This window comes from Macaca fascicularis, chromosome 10 (genome assembly GCF_037993035.2).
Source record: "Macaca fascicularis isolate 582-1 chromosome 10, T2T-MFA8v1.1".
In the NCBI taxonomy this organism is placed as follows: domain Eukaryota; kingdom Metazoa; phylum Chordata; class Mammalia; order Primates; family Cercopithecidae; genus Macaca; species Macaca fascicularis.
The window spans coordinates 20666648-20691642 of record NC_088384.1 but is presented as its reverse complement, the minus strand read 5'-3'; the positions used below and the strand labels follow the sequence as shown (position 1 = coordinate 20691642).

General features: G+C 41.0%; 2 protein-coding genes and 1 long non-coding RNA gene across 5 annotated transcripts in view; 2 read left to right on the top strand and 1 right to left on the bottom strand.

Annotated features, from left to right (window-relative positions):
* Window positions 1-10341, bottom strand: part of MORC2 (MORC family CW-type zinc finger 2) — a 43070-nt gene extending 32729 nt beyond the window's left edge. For both annotated transcript variants that reach the window (XM_005567576.5, XM_005567577.5), the window contains exons 1-2: window positions 9112-10341; window positions 335-388 (exon numbers count right to left, since the gene is read on the bottom strand). In XM_005567576.5, the coding sequence (XP_005567633.3) occupies window positions 335-388; window positions 9112-9179 (122 nt within the window). In that variant the 5' untranslated portion in view covers window positions 9180-10341. The remainder of the gene's footprint in view (window positions 1-334; window positions 389-9111) is intronic.
* A 290-nt stretch (window positions 10342-10631) lies between these two features.
* TUG1 (taurine up-regulated 1) lies at window positions 10632-12968 on the top strand (the record flags this gene model as incomplete). Its single annotated transcript, XM_065521782.2, has 1 exon — window positions 10632-12968. A coding segment is annotated over one exon (474 nt), but the record flags the coding sequence as incomplete, so codon positions are not given.
* A 1553-nt stretch (window positions 12969-14521) lies between these two features.
* LOC101865869 (uncharacterized) lies at window positions 14522-20051 on the top strand. 2 transcript variants are annotated; one of them, XR_012418839.1, is made up of 2 exons: window positions 14522-14880; window positions 16343-20051. It is a non-coding gene; the product is annotated as an uncharacterized lncRNA (long non-coding RNA). The 2 variants fall into 2 exon arrangements; XR_010578385.1 differs by having other exon boundaries at window positions 14522-14894.
* Window positions 20052-24995: the final 4944 nt, after the last annotated feature.

Sequence of the window (24995 nt, the reverse complement as noted above, 5' to 3'; positions counted from 1 at the left end):
CCCATTAATATGATTCCTAAGTGTCCATCTTAATTCCCTGCATTTTACTACAATTATCTTGCTCTAATACACAAGGGAAGTGGTTTTGGAGGTGATAATTCACTATTTTTAGGCTAGAATACAAAGAACAATTAGTGAATTTAAGTAAGAAAGTGGAAGTTATCAAGCAATGTGCTATTAAAAATATTTTTTTTCAGTAAGAGGCCTCTTAGGAGTTACAGAATGTCTACATGCTACAGAAATGTCTTCCTCTCAAGTCTTCAGAAAGCAAAGGTCACAGCTACCTAAAGTGTTTCCACTTCAAGCACAGATTGTATGCCTGAAGACTACATACCTTGCATTATCAACCAGTTCAGCAAGAGCACCAAACAAGAATTCATGAGTGGTTCTGAAATGATAAATACTAAAAGTCAGCAAAAGAATTATGAGTTGAAGTTATAATTCCTAATAAAAAGCCATGGTTATACAATATTTGTTTTTTGAAAAAATCTTAAAACCACCATTCACATTGTTGATTTATAGTACTCAAGGCTTTCCAGAGCTCCCAAAGTGTTAATCTTTATCAAGTCCTGCCATCTATTCAGAAATGTTTATTCTTCCTATTTTGAGTTGGGAAACCCACCCTGAAGCATTGAGAGAGTCCTACGTGTAGTAACTGCTAAAAGTGTTTTTCACTATTCATATTCTGCCTAGAAAAATGCCTGTATATTTTATTTTTCATTGCCTTAACCACTGGTCAGTTTCTGTGTATCTCAGAGCAAGAATTGTAAGGATATATCTTATGCAGACATATTGAATTTTTTGTTTTTTCTTTGAGACAGGTTCTCGTTCTTGTCACTCAGGCTGGAGTATAGTAAGTTTTGAATAACATGGTTAACTGTGTATTTACTCAATCCAAACTTTAAGCAGCCTCCCAGAGGAGATGACCACTGGTTCCCCTCCTTGAAGGGGTTAATGTTAACAGGGGCCCTAGGTGACCACACCAAGCAAGTTCCTGTCATCCTAGAAGGAATTGTTGGAAAAGGTCTTGGATTACTTTCTTTAATGGAGAGAATGTTCTGGTTTAGTCAAAATCTGAGAAAGTCATAAAATCAGTTATTCTCTTTTCCTTCTCTTTCAAATGGGATATTTTTGCTTATAAATTACACAAAAGTGTATCAGTTTCCTTTTTTCACTTGTAGATGACACACAAGTATTGGTAAAACAAAATGCTAACAAGTTATACATTGAGCATGTGCAATTTATACTGTTTAATTTGTGGTCTTTTCCACAACAGTCCTCATGAGATATCAAATTAGGATGTGTCCACATAGAATCACCTAAAAAAAAAAAACTTGACTTTTGATTAGAGAAAATACAAAATTAACCCATATAATACATGACCATCAATTTTAAAATATCCATGTTACTCCAACTTTTTTTGCATAGAGTTTCAGCCAAAGTAAAAAGTTTAAGCCAATTTTCAGTTAAAGTAAAAATTTTAAAATGAAATATATCAATATTAAATAACCAGCATCTAGGATCTCTAATCACTTACCATACTGTAAACAAAATGTAAAACATTTATTAAATATCCATAACTAAACTCTCCAGGAATATTGTTTTTTCCTCCTCAAGTAACTCCAAATTTTTCAAATGCAATTTTTTATTTTATTATTATTCTTTTTTTGAAACAGAGTTTTGCTTTTGTTGCCCAGGCTGGAGTGCGATGGCTCGATCTTGGCTCACTGCAACCTCCACCTCCCGGGTTCAAGTGATTCTCCTGCCTTGGCCTCCAGAATAGCTGGGATTACAGGCATGCACCACCACACCTGGCTAATTTCATATTTTTAGTAGAGAGGGGGTTTCACTATGTCGGCCAGGCTGGTCTCAAACTCCTGACCTCAGATGATCTGCCTGCCTCAGACACCCAAAGTGCTGGGATTACGGACCTGAGCCACTGCACCCGGCCTACAAATGCAAATTTTGAATTAAGCTATCACTTAATGGAATTATAGGAAGACCTTTCCCCCCGAAGATCAGTGAATATATATGTTGCTAATCCAAAGGCAACACTGATAAATATGCTATAACCAAAAGAAATTTTATCATCAATTCACCTAGGAAATAAGAGCTCAAATTCTTCTGGATAAAATCTAATTAATTATACTACATGGAAAAGACAGATTTCTTATTTTTTTTTTTTTTTGAGATGGAGTTTCGCTCTTGTTGCCCAGGCTGGAGTGCAATGGCACAATCTCTGCTCACTGCCACCTCTGCCTCCCAGGTTCAAGCGATTCTCCTGCCTCAGCCTCCTGAGTAGCTGGTATTACAAGCATGGGTCACCATGCCCAGTTAATTTTTTTGTATTTTTAGTAGAGATGGGATTTCTCCATGTTGGTCAGGCTGGTCTTGAACTCCGAACCTCGGGTGATCCACCCGCCTTGGCCTCCCAAAGTGTTGGGATTACAGCCGTGAGCCACTATGCCCAGACGGTAAAGACAGATTTCTAAAAAAAAAAAAGTGCATAAAACAGCCATATGGTTTTTTTGTTTTGTCTCACTGTGTTGTCCAGGCTGGAGTACAAGCAGTGCGATCTCGGCTCACTGCAACCTCCGCCTCCAGGGTTCAAGCAATTCTTCTGCCTCAGCCTACTGAGTAGCTGGGATTACAGGCGCCTGCCACCGTGCCCGGCTAACTTTTTAAATATTTTTAGTAGAGACAGGGTTTCACCAAGTTGGCCAGGCTGCTCTTGAACTCCTGACCTCAGGTGATCCACCCGCCTCAGCCTCCCAAAGTGCTGGAATTACAGGTGTGAGCCACCGTGCCCGGCCCATATGTTTAATTATTTAAAACATCTGTCTTGTGCCCCCTCAGTAAAAATTTAAAAAAAAAAAAATTAAAGAACAAAAAATATTTATGTCTCTAGAATTATCACTTTAAATTCTTCAAATTACCAACTGAATAAACAAAAAGTATTCTGTAAACTACCCCACCAAATAGGGAGAAATAAGCTTAAAAATTAAGGTGACTTGCCAAAGGTAATGTTGGTTAAAAGTGAATCTAATATTGGTTCTCAAACTTTCAACCAGTCATTTTCCTATCAAATGTTGAAGTGACTTAGAAACTTACAAAGTGAATTCATTTTATATACCCTAAATATTTTTAATTTTGAGGATTGTTATATAGAAATATAAAATAACCAATTTTATCCCAATACTTCTCATTTCAACATGAGTTTGTACTTTTAATGTAAATCAAGGAATCTCAAAAACACAGCTACCAGAAAAACACAAGAGCACAACCATAGTAAGCATGAGACCACATCTTGCATCAGAATGTACTAACTTCAGAATAAATAATGAAGTTTCCAGTCTTTGGCAGTGAGAATGGTCAATATGAATAATCTGGAAAACTAATTTTGATACCCTCTGCCATTAGGACAAGAAAACCAAAACAGAAATCGCAACTGCTTCTTAGCAATACATATTTTCTGATAGCATCCCACAAGAATGAGAAATTTAGAATCAAATAAGCAGATCTCAAAAGGGCAAGCACAAAGCACCTGCCACACAGTGCTCGGAAATGTGCCTTGCATAGTGGTTCACACCTACAATCCCAGCACTTTGGGAGGCTGAGGTGGGTGGATCACCTGAGGTCAGGAGTTTGAGACCAGCCTGGCCAACATGGTGAAACCCTGTCTCTACTAAAATTACAAAAAAAATTATGTGTGGTGGCAGACACCTGTAATCCTAGTTATTTGGGAGGTTGAGGCAGGAGAATTGCTTGAACCCGGGAGGCGGAGGTTGCATGCAGTGAGCCGACATTGTGAGATCGCGCCATTGTACTCCAGCCTGGACAAGAAGAGCAAAACTCCGTCTCAAAAAAAAAAAAAAAAAAGAAAAGAAACAAAGAAATGTGCCTTGCATATTTAGAGCTTTCAAAAAATTCTAAATGGGCAGGGTGCAGTGGCTCACACCTGTAATCCTGGCACTTTGCCCAGGCCAGCAGATGCCTTGAGCCCAGGAATTTGAAACCAGCCTGGGCAACAGGGCGAAACCCCCGTCTCTACAAAAAGTAAAATAAATTAGCCAGGTGTGGTGGTGTACACCTGTAGTTCCAGCTACTTGGAAGGCTGAGGTGGGAAGATGGGTTGAGCCTAAGAAGTGAAGGTAGCAGTGAGCCAAGATCGCGCCACTGCACACCAACCTGGGTGAAAGAGCCAGACCCTGTCTCAAAAAAAAAAAAAAAATTCTAAATGGTCTTTGCTGTTCCACACAGTATCAATGCTGTTCCATGCATACATATTTCAGATAAGCTAATAGTACCCTTTACAATGTATCCAAAGGGTACTTTTGTGATGGCAGTATGTACCATAAAAAAGGGCTTTTGTGATCACTGTTGGTAAAGTCAGAGATAATACTCAGAATCTCTTCCAGACCTCCAACTGATTAAAGATAGATCTTCTAGATGCTAAAATCGAGTTCTAAATATTTCTTAAAATTGTAAGAATCAAAATTATACCAACTGCATAAATTCTTCTTTCCCAAATAACATTCCAAGACTATACTCATTGCTAGCTAGCATTTGGGATAGAATAAATATCAAAATTCTTTTCTTCACAGACCTAAACATCCTTTGCATGTGATCCAATAAAAGTCAACTGGAAAAAGACAAAGATTTTTTGAAAATGTGTTCACTTTCAACTGATTATGGATTTTTTTTTTTTTTTTTTTTTTGAGAGATGGAGTCTTGCTCTGTTGCCCCGACTGGAGAGAAGTAGCATGATCTCAACTCACCACAACCTCTGCCTCCTGGTTCAAGCGATTCTTCTGCCTCAGACTCCCGAGTAGCTGGGATTACAGGCAAAAGCTACCATGCCCAGCTAATTTTTTGTGTCTTTAATAGCAATGGGGTTTCACCACGTTGGCCAGGCTGGTCTAGAACTCCTGGCCTCAAGTGATCCGCCCGCCTCAGCCTTCCAAAGTGCTGGGATTATAGGCATGAGCCACTGCGCCTGGCTGATCACGGCTTTTATATCACTTGTGTCACAGTATAGTTTGCAGCTTAGCATTTCCAGGGACAAATTCACGTGTAAATTAGCTTGTTATGTAAGGAAAATGGTCTCCCTATTTATACTCATCCTGAATGTAAACCAATAGATCATCCATAGGCCCATCACACAGTGATAGCTTCTGCTAAAATCCTAGACGTGCTGACAATAGTTAATTGCCTTAATTGCTAGAAAATAAAGCTAAGAAATTCTGGAGCAACCATTTTACATTTAAACGGCTTTAATATATTTAAGGTATGAGCTTACTCAACAGGCTTAAAGTAATAAGTAAGCTAAGCCTCTGAGTTGCCAGGCTCCTCTACATTCACTTCACATACCCATAAAATTCAGAAATAGGGCCGGGTGCGGTGGCTCACATCTGTAATTCCAGCACTTTGGGAGGCCGAGGCAGGCAGATGATGAGGTCAAGAGATCGAGACTATCCTGGCTAACACAGTGAAATCCCGTCTCTACTAAAAATACAAAAAATTAGCTGGGTGTGGTGGCACACGCCTGCAGTCCCAGCTACGAGGGAGGACAATCGCTTGAACCCGGGAGGCAGAGGTTGCAGTGAGCTGAGATGGTACCACTGCACTCCAGCCTGGGTGACAGAGCAAGACTCCATTAAAAAAAAAAAAAAACAGAAATATATGCCCAAGATGTTAAGTGACTAAATGTGCCAACAAAAATAAATAGCAGACATCTTATATCTAAGCATCCTGCTCTATCAGACCACTTAGCAGTACTGCAAACAAGGTGACTTAATATACCCATCTTATGCCAAAGGAACATCACTACCCCCACTACATCTGAAATAACAGTCACAAAACCCACCACCAAAGAGAAGTAACAGCATAAAACTCCTTTTACTTAAAAACCCTAACTTTTATCATCTCATACTAGCAACATCTGATACTAAATTAGCTCAAGACTTTCAGGTTATCATGAGAATTTATTTCCCAGGCCTGCGTTAAGCCTTATAAAGCTGATGTAACCAAGAGAATAACCATCAAAAGTTATCAAAGACCTGATACAAAAAAAAGAGAGATGTTGTCTCCAATAGATGCTCCAGAATTTACTAAGAACTGATCTGCCTAATGACTAGCACCAAACAAGTTGCCACCACACTGACCAACTTCTGGTTTATATAAACTAATATTATAGAGTAACACTCACCATTCACACAATGTTTACTGTGTATCACCATATGAGCTAAGAACTTTATAAACATCATTTTACATAATCCTCGTAAAAACTGTCAGATTAGCCCCATTTTATAGATGAAGAAACTGAGATTCAAGAAGTTGACCTGCCCAAAGACAGAGCCAGGAAACAGTCAAGTCCAGGTTTGGCTGGTTTGCAAGCACATGGTCTTTTCACTGCACTACATTGATTTCCACCCTGCTCGTCTGGTCACTGCTTGTAAGTCTACATTAAATGATGAGTAAGCAAAGGACCATTTATTTCCTAATTCACAATACTGTACATGTCAGACACCATGAAATGGTCTCGTGTTCCTAAGATTTTAACAGAACAAAGGAGAAGACAGAGACAAATCTTCCCTTCTCTGAAAATGACTTATTGAACCACTTTACACAGAGGTGGTTCATCTTTCATCTTTATGAGCTACAAGTCACCTCATGTGAGAATTTTAAAATTTATTTTCTGTATAAATGAACTTTCAATTAGGTCACCACAATGTTTTAAAAATCTCCTGAAATTAGAAATAAAAAACTTATCTTGTTGGTTTAGGGTTTATACTTTCTTCTGGTAGGACTAATACATCAAAAAGTAGAACAACTTCTAAGGTCGAATTTGTGATCCAGGTAAGAAATTCCAGAGCTTCCAAAATGATACTCCAACCCTCAAATGTTCATGCAAGCAGGTGGTTCCAATTCAACATGGGTAAGTCAAAGTCCCAGAAAATTCCCCAACTTAAAACAAATGACTTAACTGGTTTCTTTCTTTTCCTTGGCACTGCCAAGTATCTATCATTAATAAACTATAAAATAGCAAAGGGGAAAAAAAGAAGGGAGAAATATCCCAGAGTCCTTAGAGGTTCATTGAGATAAACTAAAATTGAAGACTTTCAAACTGTGAAGTAAGCCCTTTGCTTTACAGTCAAGCAAATAGGCTCTTGAAGGTAAAACTGACTAAAGTAGGCACTGCCTAATGGTTAAAAGCACCAACTATGGTAGTCAGATAAATCTTACTGACTTAAATGTTGGCACCGTTTAAGTCTGCCACTTAGCAGCTATATAGCCATTACCATGTAATTTAATCTCTTTGAACCTCAGTTTCCTCAAATACAAAATAGGAATAATCCTTACCCCAAAGGCTTCCTGTAAAGATTGCTTTGGACAATGTTTAAAATAGTGACTGGCATGAAGCAATTAACTGTTGTTACTATTATCATCCCATAAAGTCTCTGGTGAAGCTGGAACAAGAACTCAAATTCTGAAGTCCAGTTCATGGTCTTCTAAGATTATCATAAAATCTGTAATTCCAGACTTGCCATCATTCCAAAATTCAGAGCTGAGATAACCATTTATCAAACACAGTCATCCAGGAACATTTAAGTGTCCTTCAACTGCTTGTTCTTAATATGGCAGTTCAAATATTAAAAAGGACACTAAAGGTTTTTCCCAAGGCTATGCTAGCTGAATAATCACTAATCAGCAACCTCACCTAACTGTGTTTCAGGGCCATCATACTTAAGTGTGAGAATTCAGCCTAGGTGACTGCTACAGGCCGGCCATGGTGGCTCACGCCTGTAATCCCAGCACTTTGGGAGGCCAAGGCGGGTGGATCACCTGAAGTCAGGAGTTTGAGACCAGCCTGGCCAACATATAGTGAAACCCCATCTCTACTAAAAAAAATACAAAAATTAGCTGGGTGTGGTGGTGCATGCCTGTAGTCCCAGCTACTTGGGAAGCTGAGGCAGGAGAATCGTTTGAACCTGGGAGGTGAAGGTTGCAGTGAGCTGCACCACTGCACTCTAGCCTGGGCAACAGAGCAAGACTCCGTCTCTCAAAAAAATAACAAACTTCCTAAGCAAAATAAGACCAGGCTCTCACCATTTGACAATTTGCTTCACTACGTGGCAAAATTTTATTCCCTTTAAAGGAAAAATAGCAAAAATATTACAGACATTATGGTATCATAAACATGTTGTCTTTTCCATAAAAAGCTAAAAACCATTGTACTATTACTACATAATGGAAGTCTATACTCTCCTCTGAAGGGGGTTCTTCAGAGACTGGACCATTCATGTAGCTGCTCATCTCCTCTCCAGGTACTAGAATGGTAGAACACTTACCTTCATCTCAAAAGTAACAGGTGAATGTATTTAAAACACTAAAGAAGTTTTGACTCTACTGGACAACCTCCAAGAGAGTGGGCATTATGGATTAAACCTGCAACATTTCAGACCATGTTGGAGTGATGAGATTACTCCTTCATGAACTCAAGAACCATGAACACTGTATGTTTCTGTGGAAATTCTGGGGAAAGACTATCTAAATCGAGATATAAACAAGTTGTCGTTTCCTGCTTAGCATATACAAATAATATTGGATGTAGGGAGCACTTTGCCAGGAAGATAAAGCCAACTGCTGAAAAAATAAAAATTTTCTTCTTGAAAGTTGTCATTTAAATGTCTTCTGTTTTCTTGTTAGAAAGTAAATACTTGCTATAAACCTGTTTAGGACGTTGTCACTAGAGAGGGGAAACGGTTGATACTAAAATAGTCCAACACTTGGCGATCCAATAGAGTAGTACTTGTTGGATTCCTATAAACACTTGAATGAAACAACTCAACATATTGACTTCAAATAACTAAAGTTTGCATTTAGAAAATTTTGATCCAATAAACAAAAATCAGATTCTTCTGGATTAGCAACTAGTATTTCACTGATCTCAGTTCTTCAATACAGAGCTCAAGATATCCAGTGATACATTTCACTCCAGTGGGATACATCTCAAAAAGCAAAAAAGCAAAATTTTCTGGGGAAACGATTTCCATATAATATCACGGAACGAGTTACTGGTTACCTCAGTGGAACCTAAAGGATACTTACGAATTTGTGTGCAGATATTCAAAGGTTAGCTGGGCTCGATTCAGACTGCTGTAATTTGTGAAAGCCATGACTGCAATGAGGTCTCCACTAACTGGGAAATATAACCTTATAATGAAATCAGTTTCCCAGGATTCCGTCCAGTAAAGCTTCAGTAAGTCTGTGCTCCTTAATGACAGTTAAAAGTAACCTAGTAACTATCCAAAATATATGCAAAGAGATGTTTAAAACTACAATTCCTTCAAGTGTTTTTTTTAATCTTCTCAATGATTACGATGTAATATTTTGGAAGGAACTATGTCATAAATCTGTAGTTTTAAGGAGCTTTTAGCATTAAGTTGTGATAGCTCAATTCAGACAATCTGAGTCTCGTGCGGATGGTCCTGAAGGAGATGGTCCTTGAGTGGGCGGTTTATGACTGCTCCATCTTCGTGTTCTTCGAGCCTTTTTTGGTTCCCTGAAATTTCCTGTCAGGAAATTTACCAATCCGGAAATTTACCCACTTCTGTCAGAAAACTGATCAGCCATGTCTTCGCCACACGTGATGCCAGGATTCTTAAACAGGCCCAAGACCGGCGACCAAGATCTCGATGGAGTGTTATACGGCGCAAGTCGCAGCTTCACCACCTCCCAACTGAAAAAGTTCCTAGGCACTGACGACTTCTTTTTTCAAAGCCTTCTTTTTTCAAAGCCTGACCAAACCCAGTTCAGGGTGGGGGTCAGATTACCTCACACTTGGCCCACAAAAACACCTCACAAATGACCCGCCCACAGCACCTCGGGCAGGCCGCGCCCTGCCCCCACGTCCCTCAGACAACAGCCTCAGCCTCCCAGGCCCTTCCCGGGCCTCGGTCCCGTGGCAGCCTCCTCACGAAGAGGAGCTACTCCCGGTTTTCAAGGACCGGATCGAGGGCAGTGGCGAGCGCACCACCTGACCGGGCACTACCCGGATTTCACAACTGCCTTTGTCCCTCCCCGCGGAATTGGAACCCAACAGCCGCAGCGCGCTCTTGGAACCATGTGCTGCTGCTGCCGCCTCCGCCGCCGCCGCCGCTGCCTCCGCCGCCGCCCGCGCGCCGCGCTAGATGAGATGGTGACAAGACTCAGCAACACGAAATTCGGCGTTTAGAGCTGTTCTGCCGCCGCCGTCACAGACACCACAGACACCGCTTTGTCTCCGCTAGTGCACACAGCCCCGGCCACCTCGCACACTCCCCGACGCCCCAAGCCCCCGAGGCCTCAGCGGAGCATTCAGCCAATCACAAAGCTGCAGCTCCTCCCGCCCCCGCCCTGATGTACAGCCTCCTGATTGGCGGACTGCGTGTCCCCATGTGACCGGATCTTGGTTGGCCGGTCCCGCCCCTGTCACGTGAGAGCGTGAGCCTCTCTTCCTGCTTTCCTGACCCTCTCCGCCATTTAAAGAAACAGTACCGGGGGCGGGCCGAGCGACGCAGCCGGGACGGTAGCTGCGGTGCGGACCGGAGGAGCCATCTTGTCTCGTCGCCGGGGAGTCAGGCCCCTAACTCGAAGAAGCCCTGGCGCGCCCTCCCCCCCTCCCGGGTCTGGTAGGGCGAAGGAACGGGCGTGCGGTCGATCGAGCGATCGGTTGGCGGCTCTTTCTCCTGCTCTGGCATCCAGCTCTTGGGGCGCAGGCCCGGCCGCCGCGGCGCGCGCCCGGTGGCCGTTGGCGCTCGCGCCGCGTCTTTCTTCTCGTACGCAGAACTCGGGCGGCGGCCTATGCGTTTGCGATTCGACGAGGAGTCGTCCGGGTGGTCGGCGGCGGCGGGCAGCTGCTCCGCCCCGCTCCGGGGGAGGCGGCGGCGGCAGCGGCCGCGGGATTTGGAGCGGCCGGGGAGGCGGGGGTGGCCGGGGCCGGCTTGGAGGCCTGGCGCCACCCTTCGGGGCCTGCAAGGACCCAGTTGGGGGGGCAGGAGGGGGCCGGAGGATGGTTGGTTGTGGGATTTCTACTTTGCCTTTTCCTTCTTATGCCGCCTTAGTGAGGGGCGGGAGCTCTGGCGGCAGCCCCGGGGTGGGGAGACGAGCTCCGGAGTCGGAAGAGGTGGGTTTGCTTCCGGGCCTAGCCACCAGCTGGCGGAGTGACCTTAGGCGAGTCACTCTGTAATTTTTCTGCGCCTCAGTTTCCTCCTCTGCCTATCAATGTGTGTGGGGTTGAAAGCGCTTTGTAAACTCTAAAGCGTGGGTGTACGTAAAGGATGGTTATTGTTTGTATTTTTTTTTTTTGAGTTGTAAGAAAACTTAGCAGTTCCCCAATCCTTGGGTTTTGAACCTGGAAACCTTGGATTGGAGTTGGGGATCCCCAAACTCCCTGAAATTGTGGGAATGTGTGGTTTGGGGGAATGATGGGAATTTGTGGGAATGTGCGTTTTAGGGGAATGATGTTCCATCGCTAGCAAGTTTTCCAAGGGGGCTGTGACCCAGAAGAGTTAAAAATCACAATTTCTTTATGCTACAGAGAGGAAACTGAGGCCTAGATGTCATTTGGGACCCTTCACAACCAATTTGAAGCCCCTGTTTGAGTCCCTGGGATATGTGAGCTGTTTCTATGCATAATGGATATTCGGGGTAACAACAGTCCCCTGCTTAGCTTCTATTCTGAATCCTTTTCTTTCACCATGGGGTGCCTGAAGGGTGGCTGATGCATATGGTACAATGGCACCCAGTGTAAAGCAGCTGCAATTAGGAGTGGATGTGTTCTGTAGCATCCTATTTAAATAAGCCTATTTAATCTTTGGCCCGGCAACTTTTTTCTGCTGCTTGTACCGGTGCCTGACTACCTTTCTGACTCTCATTGACCATATTCCATGACCATGGTTGTCATCCGTTACTTGATCCTACTTTACGTGTCTAGTCTGTGTGGTTGGTGGTGAATAGGCTTCTTTTCACATGGTGCTGCCAAGCCCAGCTAATTAATGGTGCACGTGGACTTTTAGCAAGTGGGCTCACTGGAAGAGACTGTACCTGGCATGGAATTCCTGAAGATGTTTGGGGTTTTTTTCTTTCTTAATCGAAGGTTAACATTCTCTGAAAAGTTTTGTTAGAACTACTGCGGAACCTCAAAATCAGTAGATTTGGAAGTGATTCAAAGCTTAACTTTTTAACCTTGGCCCTCCTTGTGTTCTAATTGCTTGCAAGTGTAATACTAAGATGTCCAAGATGCTAGTTTTTGCTTCTTTGTTAATTGTCAGCTGCTTTTATCAAATTTTAGGCCATTATCCAACAAACACTATAAAAATGTTTGAACAATTGGATTTCAAACATTTTCGTTTTGTGGAGTGGTGCTCACCGAGTGGTACAGCCCTAAGCAAGTGAACACAAACACATTTAAGTGTATTTTGTCTGATTAGATGTTAGCCGGTTATGCTATTTCATTCAAATGTCTGAAAAAATCAATTGACTATTCCCTTTTCCTAAAGGGCAGAGACAAATAATCTCACTTCCAGAGAAATGACTGTTTTGGAGGAAAAAAGTGTTGGTCTTTTTGCTCTTTTGTAATTAAATCTGGATGTACCTCAAAAGACTCTTAAGACTGTGGTGATAAGATGCTTTCCTCAGCAGAAAGGAGGAAAAAAAACAACTGGAACTCAAAGCTTGAAATTCTGTGGCAAAACATGAGATGTCCAGGATTGGAGGTTGAAAAGATTTCACTACAGTGTTCTACAATAGTTGGAGCAGATAACTTTCAGTGTAGCCACAGCCGTGGACTCCAGATTTCCAGATTTTCAAGAACTGGACTTGGAACCCGAAAGAGCTTATCGGGATGTGGCAGGAACACTGGAGGTAGATATTTTTTTTATTTTTGAATTTTGGGACTGTTGACCTTGCTGTGAGAAAAGAGACAACGACTGAGCAAGCACTACCACCAGCACTGTTACTGGGAATTAGAAGACCTGAGTTTCTGTCCAGACCCTCAGTGGAAACTGAGGACACTCCATCCAAAGTGAATTATGGTACTTGCCATTTTCCAAAATGCCTTTTTCTTTACCATCTCTGCACTTTTGTTCATACTCTCTTTCTACTTTGGAAATGCTCCTCTCTGGCTTTTCATCTGTCAAAACTGCCATTTTCTCAGTATCCAACTCTTATGGTCTCTTTTCCATGAGTCTCCTAACTAGCCAGAATAGAACTTTTAAGTTTTATGACATTTTGTTATGTATCCTCTATCTGTATACAGAATCCTGTAAAATAGTTACTTGCCTGCATTTTCTGTCTTTGCAGATAGCAGACTCCTTGAAAGCAGAGTCCTTGTTTAGTGCATCTTTCCCACATACTCCACAACATACCATGAAACATTTATTAGGAAGGAGGAGTTTAGAGAGCAGGCTATCAGAATAACCACTCAGTGTTTTCTTAATTGCTGTGTGATAACTAAAATTACTCTTAATGAGAAGAAAAGTCGCTAGATATGGGTCATGTTTCTTTATGTTTTAATGTTTTTTGATTCTAAATTTTGATCCAGGGAGCCCTCAGACATAAGGAGAAACCAATATATTGAATGGGGTGTTACATACAGAAGGACCAAGACCTTATTTTCTCCTACTTGAGATGAAATCTTGTTAAGGTGAAAGGACAGCTTTTTAAAAGGAGACGGTCATAAGACAATTTGAGGAAGGCATTGGAAGAGGAAGAGGGGCAATTATCTCCTTTGTTTTATTGTTGGTATATAAATTTAAAATCTCACTTCTTTTTATGCCACTTGTGGAGCCACTTCCTCTCCCCACCAAAAAATGCCCAGCACCCTGAATCCAATCAGATTAGTTTCCCAAAGTATGAGGCTTAGTTTTTGTTTGCTGCTTCACTGAGACAGTTGCCACAAGTTGAGAGTGTTAATCAGGCTTTTGTGTGTTCTTTTTTGGATTGTTGTTGTTTGTTTTCATTTATCATTTGTCTTTGCCTAAGCCAGGCTCATCAAGAATTAACAGCCATCAGGCTACTGATGTGCTGACAGCAGACCCACTTAGAGTCCTGTGTTTGTAATTCCATGCATTTGTTATCTTACCTGTTTTGTCCCTGCCCCTTCTAGTCCTGTGCCTCCTGATTGCTGAGTGTTCACCTGGACCTTCTGACTACCTTCCCTGTGCTATTCCATCAGCCTACAGACCTGGTACCTGGATTTTTGCCCGAGATGATTCCTACCACCTTACTACTGAAGAAGACACCCATTCCAGTGGACCACTGTGACCCAGGAGGCATTCAGCCATCATGATGTGGCCTTTACCTCCACTCCTGTCCTGTTCTACCCAGATTCAGCACAGCCCTTTATAGTGAAGTCAGAGTCCTCAAGCCAAATAGCTAAAGCTGTTTTATCACAACAAAGGCCTAGTTTGTTCCATGAGTGTGCATTTCATTTCTTCAGTTAAAGCCTTCAGAGACACATAATAAATTTGGACCAGGGGATTTTTTAGTTATTAATGCTCTCTGAAGAAAGGGAACATCTTTTTGAGAGCAGCATTGGACCATACCCCACAATCTCAAATGATTGAAATTCATGAACATCTAGGATCCCATGAAGGTCACTGGACCCTGTTTTTTCTACTTCAAATCCTGTAGTAGCCTACTGAATGAGAAAACATATTCTGACCCATTGGGATCAAATCAAAGGCACAGTGAACTCCTCATAGCATCTTCTTTGGAATTACTCAGGAACCAGAACTTTTTACACAAATGTAAGAAATTCTACCAAGGAGTCCCCTTACCTAAGCATCTCACAAGGCTGCATCAGATTCCAGAAAAGGCTTCTCTTGATACATCAAGGTAGAACCTCTATGGTAAATCCCTTCTGTTTATAATGCACTTTACAGTTTCAAAGCACTTGTACATACATTTATCTCAATTGTCAAAATAAGAGTGAATTATAATCTCTCTTTGCAAGTGAGGGAATGTAAATTTTAAAACTTAAGCAGTTATCGAAAGTGACACAGCTGTGAAAGTGGTAGAGGCCAGGTTTTCTGACTCCCAGTCCAGTATTCTCCTTGGAATTACCCACAGTGTTAAAATGACTGGGTATTGGGAACCTCAGGAAATTTTCCAGCTTCCTGGTGCCCCTAGTCACATAGTATGTCTTAAGTGTGATCACATGATAGCTACATCTAGACCAGAATCCCATGGCAATATCCCATGGTTTAAGGGCATTTAAGACATTAATACTCCTGGGCCCTAAAAGCTTATCTATGGTCCTATCTCTGCCAACTAGTATTTACACAAAATGAGCCACCTGGGTTTTTTTAAAGGTAGTATTGTTTGTGTGTGTGTGTATAAATATGACATAGAGAAAGGTGTTACCTGCTAAGATAGTGAAGTATGTAAGACATGTCCCTTCCGCCAGTCTACATTGAGGTGTAGTGTATTAAAGGATCTCAGGAGACTCGCAGCAAATTACTACTGCTTCCGTGCTTAAATTCAGAAGTCTAATAAAAAAAAAAAAAAGACTTGTAGCAAAGAGTTCCATTTTGCTGTTTAACCCATTGTGTCCTAAGTTTAATCAAACACAAAAGGGTATTTTTTGCATCATTCCATCTAATGGAATGCAGAAACTGCTTTAGAGCAGTATAGCCAGTGCTTCCTGATTGCCAACAGATTGCCCTGGACACCCCAGAATAAACAGCATCTTCAAAATCCCCCTTTCTCATACCTTGTTATTAACTGCTTGAATTAGTATGTCTCTGTCATCTGAGAGTCTTGCATCTTGACAATTACCTTTATTTTCTGTCAAGGGAATCTCTAGAAGATGTGTGGGGAGACATAGGAAAGGAATGGAGGAAAGTTAATTCACCCCAAATTGGATAAATTCTATGACATTTAGCAATATACTTCTGTGTCCCTAGAATTGTACCATAACTTTAGTTCAAGGGCATTGCATCTCAGGTGGGTTAAGGAGGTTGGGAAGGGGAGAAAAGGGTTAAGGAGATATTTTCTTCAGATTTATCACCGTCTGAGAAGTCATCCAGCCATGGACTTCTTGGAGTAATACTTACAAAGAATTGGATGCATTCTGCAACCTTGGGCAAAAACCCCAGTGCTGTTGCAACTGAAAATCATTAGCCTTATTCTCTGATAGTTACAAGCCCAATTGCAGGCAATCAAAATTTATAGCCGATGAGCTCTAACTCCAACCTGTAATGTGGTCCATATTAGGGAACGAATAGGAAAACACCTTGGTTTACCACAGGCTTTGCTTACAGTTTCTGCTTTCTGTGACCTATTTTTTGTATTTCAGCATTTTGTGACCGACATATTCTTAGATCATTGGTTTTCCAAAGGCTTTGTGGCCATGAAGCCCTTTGAGTGAAAACTGCAGAAGCCCAGAGTAAAAGTGAAGCTGCTCTGGATGAAGCAGTGAAGCAAGAGTAGGGGCCTGAAGCCTGCTACAACTATCTATCTTCCTTTACCACCGTGGTGACACCTAAGGGGACTTCCTTACAACAGCTTGAACTCTCCAGAACACAGTTTGAAAACCACTGCCCCAGACAGCAATATGTTCGACCTGAATGGCATTCCAATCTTTTCTGTACCTCCACTCAGCACAGTTCATGTTCAGTTGATGCTGAACATTCTTAGAAATACTGTGTGTGAACTTAGAAAAGTGCAAGAAGACAGGCATGTCTTTGACCCCAGGAATGATCATGGGCTGAAAGTGGTGTCAAGTGAACCTAGATTAACAGCCCTCCACTCCAGATGGATATCCAGTGATTCCTAGAATGGGATATAGCCAGAGAACAATTCTATGCACCCTACACTGACAGACTCCCTTAAGCAACTTCTTTCACAAACACCAGATGCTCTACTGGTACTTGAAGTACATGACTTTGAAGTCTTGACCCTCCATGGATACCTGAATTGCCAGCAAGCGGGTTTTGAAGCTGGTGCCTCATTGAGGGCATATTAGAGCAACTTGTACATTTGACCTCTTGTTGTCAGCCATGGTACTCTACTTCGTGTACAAGAGATAACTATGAAAGCCGAATTCAAATACTGGCAACATTTCCTAAAGGGGCTCAATATCTATCATCATCTTTTCCAAACTACACATCACTGTATGACTCAACCAGTAGCAGTTATATTGCCCCTTGGTTTTTATTCAGTTTAACTACTGTTTCCAAGATAAATGAGCTAATAACCTTAAAAAAAAAAAAAAAACAATTATTTTTTCTTCATCACTGGCATATCTGCCTATTCTCCAGAATTATTATGACTACTCAGCTCACTTTTAACAGTTGATCTTCAAGAGACAATCTTTGAACACCCCCCCCCCCATGTGATTTAAAGTGAAACCATTTGGAAAAGTTTCTTCTAGCCAATAATAGATTTTTTTTAATTGCTCTGCCTTGTGCCGAGAGATGTTCTTTTAAGATGAATCTTTTGATGTCTGATACCACCAACTGTAGGTGGTAGGGATAGTTGGAGGCTGGCCCTTTGAGCAGGCCATGATAGCTTACTTGCTGGGCATTTCAGATAGCTTATTGCCTACCCTTTTGCTGGAAACAGACTGATTTGAAAAACAAAATCTATGAAGACTGCAGCTAAGGATTTTATCAGTAGACTTAAGAGCTTTTGTCCTTGTGGATATTTTAGTGGAACCACAACAGTCTTAATACTGTCATTTTACACTGACTCAGAGCAGCTGACGTCATTCCTTGCCATGATATATATTTAAGGCAGGCATTGTAACAGACATTAAGACAACTTACCTGTTTCAGCAGGAAGGATTCAGTTTATGGACTCTCAGACCGGATCATGTTGAACAAGGAGATTTTGATATGTGTCATGAGAAAACTCATCCTTTACTTCCCAGTCAATTTAAAGGCCAGCTATCCTGAGCTACTCGAATGAATGCACTGGTTAAACATTGGGGATAGTTTATATCCTCTCTCTCTAGGCCAGTTGTGATTACATGACTCCACTCTATATCTTGTCAAACAAGGCCTAAGTCTGGTTGCTGTAGACTGCTCACCCTCAACAAATAAAATCTGGATGACTAGCCTGCTTGTATATACAAATATTATTTGTTAAGAAGAAATTATCTTCAATTTTCTACTATCTTCAAATTGTCAGCTTTTTTCCTCTCTGATTTTTCCTATGCTTTACAGAAAAAGACATTGATCTATACTGCCAATCCCTCTAATCCTGCCAACTCATTCAGAATGAATGACTTAAGATGAAGATGATCATCTGCTCAAGAGTCTAAAATATACATTGTATATAAGAATTGGTGATTAGAAAAGCAAAAAACCTAAAACTTAAACCTAGGAGTTTGCCTACTATCTCCATGTCTCCATGCTTCAGATCTCATCTGAATCTTTGAACAGCACCATTCAACCAATCTGAGGCCTTGGCTTGCTTGTAAGATGATTCTCAGAGATCGGCTGAGTTAAAAAAGATGACGACTTGATTACCAAAGAAAGTAGGGCCAACTTTGACAAACCTGGCTCTGCTGACCCTGTCATTCCCAGATGTAGCATAGACTCCTAAACAGAACCTCAAGTCTGATTGAGGATAAGGCCTTCTCCTGAGCTGAAAGTTCTTTGGCAGATGAGCAAGAAACTGAAAGCTGATATACCTGACTGGCTCTGTAAGATCAGAAAACTGTATCCAGAATAAGCCCTATGGATTAACCCCTGAGTACCCAGGGTAAAAACTAATTTACAGAGCTTCCTTGTTGATCTGCCTGTTCTTCCAGATCATATTCTGGCTATTGGTATGGCTGGCCTTTCTGAAGCTGCCCTGCTTGTCTATTTTCGTGACTCAGCTCTTGCCTGCCCTTTTCACATGTTGCTGCAGTTAGACTCACTGACCTTGAGAAGACTACAGCCAATTTTAGTCTATCTTGTGCCCAATACAACAAGGATTTTTAATAGAAACAACCCACACCTCACCTGCTAGGACTCAGTGTTCACAACAGGAAGGACCATGTTGTATACTACTTGACCAGCAGCTTTTTTAAAGATATTTTTAAGTGCAGAGTTAGCCTCTATTCCTGTATGTATTTGATCATTTTCAGCACCTGGAACCTCATCTATCAGGTCTAGAAGGAATACAGCAGATCGAAAGCTGTGTCCATTTCTCTTCTTCAGTAGTACAGAAATAAGTCCGATTCACCAGTACACACAGAACTGTACCAGTTCAGCCTGGCAAAAGAACAGTTTCTACTGTACTTAAAATTTACCACCGACTCAAATTGCCTCACAGAATTATTTGATATAGGAGGCTAGTTGTCTTGCTTCACATCAGCAGGACAGTTGGACTCTCAGACTCATGACCACTGAGTTTACTTGTATTGAAACTGTGGTTTCATCTGAAGTATGCTATTGGACTTGATTATTATCTCATTCAAATGGATTACAGACTTACTGAGGACAGGACAAACTTATCTCTCATGGTGTTTTTTTAGAATACTTTTATAACCAAGGAAGAAACCATGCCAGCTGTTACCATTCAGCTTCTTAAGCAGAGATTAAGCTTTTTCATATGTGTTCTTATCCTAGACATTTTCATATCTGTTCTTATCCTGGACATCAGTAGTTTTTAATTGCCCAGCATCCGTTCCATCTCATTGTAACAACTCCCTGATGTTTCTTAAAACCACCTCTTCCTATTTTCAGTCTGTGGTTTGGACAGTCTGACCCAATCTTGAGCTTTGTGGGTGGACGTGTAATTCAGACCTCATCAATCAGCAAATCCATCTGAACTGTGGAGGAGAAGCTCTCTTTACTGAGGTGCTTTAGCTTTGTAGGATGAAAACCTCAAACCAACAGGGCCTGCCATGTAGAGAATGAAGCCAGTGCAGGGGAAAGTAGAGCCAAAATATGGAGAGACTTGAATCCTGATGACAACGTTTGTGCCCCTGGATCCAACCGTGCCTGAAGCTAGTATATCCCCTGGACTTTTCAGTTATGTGAACCAATAAATACCCTTTTTTGCTTAAGTTACTTTTGAGTTGGGTTTCTATTACTTGAAATTGAATCCAGACTGATAACATCTACCAACTTTGAAACTTGACAGATCCAAGTATTTATTAAACTAGAGGTCATGGTCCCTGAAGTTACTTTCCAAAGTGGAAGACAAAATGAAACAGGAACTGAGAGAATATTTAAGATACCACAGAAGCATAAAAATGACATAGTAGAAAGTAATAGAAAACCTAAATGTCTGTCGTTAAAGGATAGGTTAAGGTATGGTTTAGCCATATAGGAAAATCTTGTATCTATTAAAATGAATAAAGTACATTCATTGTGTATGGAAAAATGGCCATGATACATTAGGTGAAACAAGCTACTGATAGAAAAGTGTACAGTGTGAAATCATTTTAAAATGTGTGTGCTTATGTTTATAAATGCATAAAAAAGTCTATTCACAGCTTTCTTTGAACAGTGTAGATTACATGACACTTTCAACTTTATACATTTCTGTATTAATATTTTACACTACCCACATTACTTTTAAACTTTATTTTAAATAAAGAATTTTTTAAATTAAATATAGTGCTTACTGTTTGACCTTGGCAAGTTATTCAACACTGAGCCTGTTTTATCAAATGATTAAAAATACCCACTTTTATGTTCGTAAATATTAAATATAAATCATTCATTATTCAAGTTGACAGATTGCTATACCTTTACTTGTTTGAAAAACTCAGAGCTCAGTAATTATTCCTTAATCTTTTAAGCATGTCTCCTTCAAGTGAGTTTGGATTACCAGAATTTTAGGATTTTAAGGTTGATCAAAGATTATTCTAGTTCTTGACTGATGTTAATCCAAGACTCTATTGCAGTATCCACATTAGGCAGAGAGCAGGGGGAAGTCACTTTTTTAAAAAATCCTTGAATTATTCTGATGTCACTGCAATTAAGGTCAATAGTGACCTTTTCATTGGTAAATCCATTACACATGCATCTTATCTGAACTTTCAGCAGCACAGATAACTCCCACCAGCTTCTTGAAACACTCTTCCCTTAAGTGCTATAATAATTTTCATTTTCTTTTCAACTTGCTGACTACTCCTTTATTGTAGGTTCTTCTCCCCATCATGTAAATATAGGTATAGTGGACATCCATTGCTTTGGCTTGCCAAAAATCACTTCCCCTTTCCTTTAATGATACATCCCCACTTATCCTTTAGAAAGCTGCTCCTTCGTATTTCATGTGGTGTCACTGGAATTATAGATGATAGTACTCCAGCCTCATGCCCTGTGGCTGAGGTTTGAGCAATGCAAGCTCGTTCTATCCCACCAGGACTTTGATTCTTAAGAGAGGTGACCACCACCGAGCAAGACTTCATCTCAAAACAAAACAAAACAAAAATAGCCAGGCATGGTGATGGGTGCCTGTAATCCCAGCTACTCTGGAGGCTGAGGCAGGAGAATCTCTTGAACCTGGGAGGCAGAGTTTGCAGTGAGCTGAGATTGTGCCACTGCACTCCAGCCTAGGTGACAGCAAGATTCTGTCTCAAAAAAATAATAAAGTGGATAAAGCAGGCCAGGACCACTGAGTTAAAATGGTTACTTTGATGCATTCGCTATTTTTTTAATTGTATTTTTATGTATATATATTTTTGAGACAGTGTCTCACTGCAATGCCCAGGCTGCAGTGCAATTACACCATCTCAGCTCACTGCAATATCTGCCTCCTGGGTTCAGGCGGTTCTCCTGCCTCAGCCTCCCGAGTAGCTGAGATTACAGACACATGCAATCATGCTTGACTAATTTTTGTATTTTTAGTAGAGATGTTGGCCAGACTGGTCTCGAACTCCTGACCTCAGGTGATCTGCCTGCCTTGGCCTCCCAAAGTGCTGGGATTACAGGCGTGAGCTACCGCGCCTGGCTTCATTAGCTATTTTAAAGTGAAGGGCATCAGCTCAAACCCAGAAACTGACCTGTGGGCATAGAATAAAATACAGGGTCTTTTTGTGTCCAGGATAAGTGAATCTCTGTGCTTAAATCCAAACTAGTACTTGGAGATTAATTATTCAAATTGCAAAATTACAATGCTGGTTGAATTTGTAGCATTACTAAGGTCTCTTTTGTGAGAGTTAAGGTATTAATCAGAAAAGAGACTAAATTATGTATAGAGTGCTGATATCAGAAGATTTAGAGAATCCCAATCCTCCAAATATCTCAGGAATGAAGGTTTGGGTAACCCTATTAGTCAAAAATCCCTGACTGAATGAAACAAAAAAGTATAGTCAAAAGAGGAAGAAATAAATAGCAGCTATAGACTCATAACCTTTGGAGAAGTAAGATCTGTAGTCTAACCTGTATCTTCGTTTGCCTTATTTTATTTCCCCCTCTCCTCTTTATTCATTACAGTATTCTGCCCTAACATTTCCTGGCTGAAGTTTGAGCATGATGCTAGTTAATCCAGTCAGATTTCTTCTCCATTGGAGCTGAGCCATTCTAATGGCAGTGTCCCCTCATTGATGTGTATGAGTGTGTTGGTGATGCTTAAATATATCAGGAAATCCGTAAATTGCAGATTATCAAGATGGGGTTAAGAACTAGAGAAGAATGAGCATCACCCGGAAATCTTAGGCTTATAACTAGAAATTATTTTAGGTTATCTCCCTTTAAGAGGGAGATCTCCCTTTAGAGGGGATTATGTTGAGTGAAGGTATTAAGATTGTTCATGTTGAAGAATGCATGTCCACATAGTGTACGTTTTGCCTACCCAATGTTATCTTTTTCCCCTCTAAGAAAAACTTCACTTTTCCTTTGGGAAACTACCCCTTTCCCATGCCATGTGAGCCCAGAGGATAACGTGTAAGAGGTATATGAGTTTCTGAGAGCAATATGAGAGGCCTTCACCTGCCCAGATTCCTGACTTTAAGTCTCCTTGCCTTGTAGACTCTGAAAAATCTCATCCGTTCCCATGGCCTTGGTTTCTAACTCTATGTTGATAACTTCCAGATTCCTACCTTTGGCCTTGATACGTGTCTTGAGCTCCAGATCTGAATGCCCACCTGTATCTGGATGTCCCCTGCTTGATTAACACAAAGATACTCTCACCCAACATAATAAACGCTGACCTCTTCATTTTTTCCTTACAATCTGCTCTTCCTCCAGTGTTCCCTTTCATGGTAAATGGCACCACCCTCTACTCTGTTTCTCAAACCAGAACATGAGAGTTATTCTCGAAGCTTCCCTCTCTCCCAGAGTCCCTGTTAGTCATTAAATTGTCTTGGTGTTAGCATGTAAATATATACCTTAAAACTATCTCCACTTCTATCACTTTGTCCAAGGGAACATATATCTGTTGCTATAAGTATTATAATGCCTTTCTAGTGGTCTCACTGCCTCTGTTATTGTCCCACTACATACAGTCTTCTCTACAGAACAGCTGAGTACCGCCCCCCGCAAGAGATAGGGTATCACTGTTGCCCAGGCTGGAGTGCAGTGGCAATCATAGTTCACTGCAGCCTCAAACTCCTGGCCTCAAGCATTCCTCCTGCCTCAGCCTCATGAGTAGCTGGGACTGCAGGCATGTACCACGATGCCTGGCTGGCCATTTATTTAGTTATGTATTTTGTAGAGACATCATGTCGCTATGTTGCCCAGGCTGGTCTTGAACTCCTGGCTTCAAGCAGTCCTCCCACTTTGGCCTCCCAAAGCACTAGGATTACATGTGTGAGCCACTATGCCCAGCCTACTTAATCTTTTAATAGTTCCCCCATCATTTCAGAATAAAATCTAAACTATCCTGGTTTACAAGACTCTTTAGCTCTTCATTATCTTATTCATCAAGATTCATCTTTCACCACTTCAAACGGGAACAACTCAATTTTGTATATTGGAATTTCCTGTATTCATTTGAAAAAAAGTTTCCACTTTTTCTTTTTTTTTTTTCTTTTTTTTGAACTGGAGTCTCGCTCTGTCACCAGGCTGGAGTACAGTGGCACTACCTCAGCTCACTGCAATCTCCACCTCCCAGGTTCAAACGATTCTCCTGCCTCAGCCTCCCAAGTAGCTGGGACTACAGGTGCACACCACCACACCCGGCTAATTTTTTGTATTTTAGTAGAGACAAGGTTTCACCATGTTGGCCAGGATGGTCTCAATCTCCTGACCTCGTGATCCACCCGCCTCGACCTCCCAAAGTGCTGGGATTACAGGTGTGAGCCACCGTGCCTGGCTGGCTTCCACATTTTTTAAAGCAGAGGAGATGGGAAGTTTTCATTAAAAGAAAAAAAAATTGAAATGATTATTCAGAACAACCCAAAAGCCTATTGCTATGAATACTGTAACTTATTTTCTTCCATATTTCTTTCCATGAAATTTTTTAAAATCTTATATTTGTAACTATGATACCGAGAGCTACAGTAAGGTGCCTAGAGAGCAACCAAATCCCTACCTAACATTTACAAAGATAAATACCAAAAGGACTACAGATTTAAATCTTAAAATGAAACACTAGAAGAATATTTAGGAAACTATTTTTGTAATCTTATGACATGGGAGATTTTCATAAAGCAGAAAACCTACAAGCCATAAAGGAAATTACAGACATATAAGACTACATGAAACAAATCTTGGTTCTGTAAAAGATGTGATTGGAGAGACAGTTCCAACATCAATGACAGATTCGGGACTCATATTGCTAATACAGAGAGTTCCTACAAATTTATAACTAAAGTAATAATTGCCATTTATTTGGTGTTTCATACTAGGCATTCTTTCAGGCACTTTATAAGTGTTATTTAATCGTCACAGTTTATGAGATAGGCAATATTATTCCTGTTTCACAGCTACAGGAAACAGGCTCAGAAGGATAAAGTAACTTGCCCATGTCACACAATAGGTGATAGAGCTATGACTCAAACACGGTTTGTTAGTCTGTACTTTGAAATGTTGATGCTCTTCAACATTTCAGTAAGCATGTGA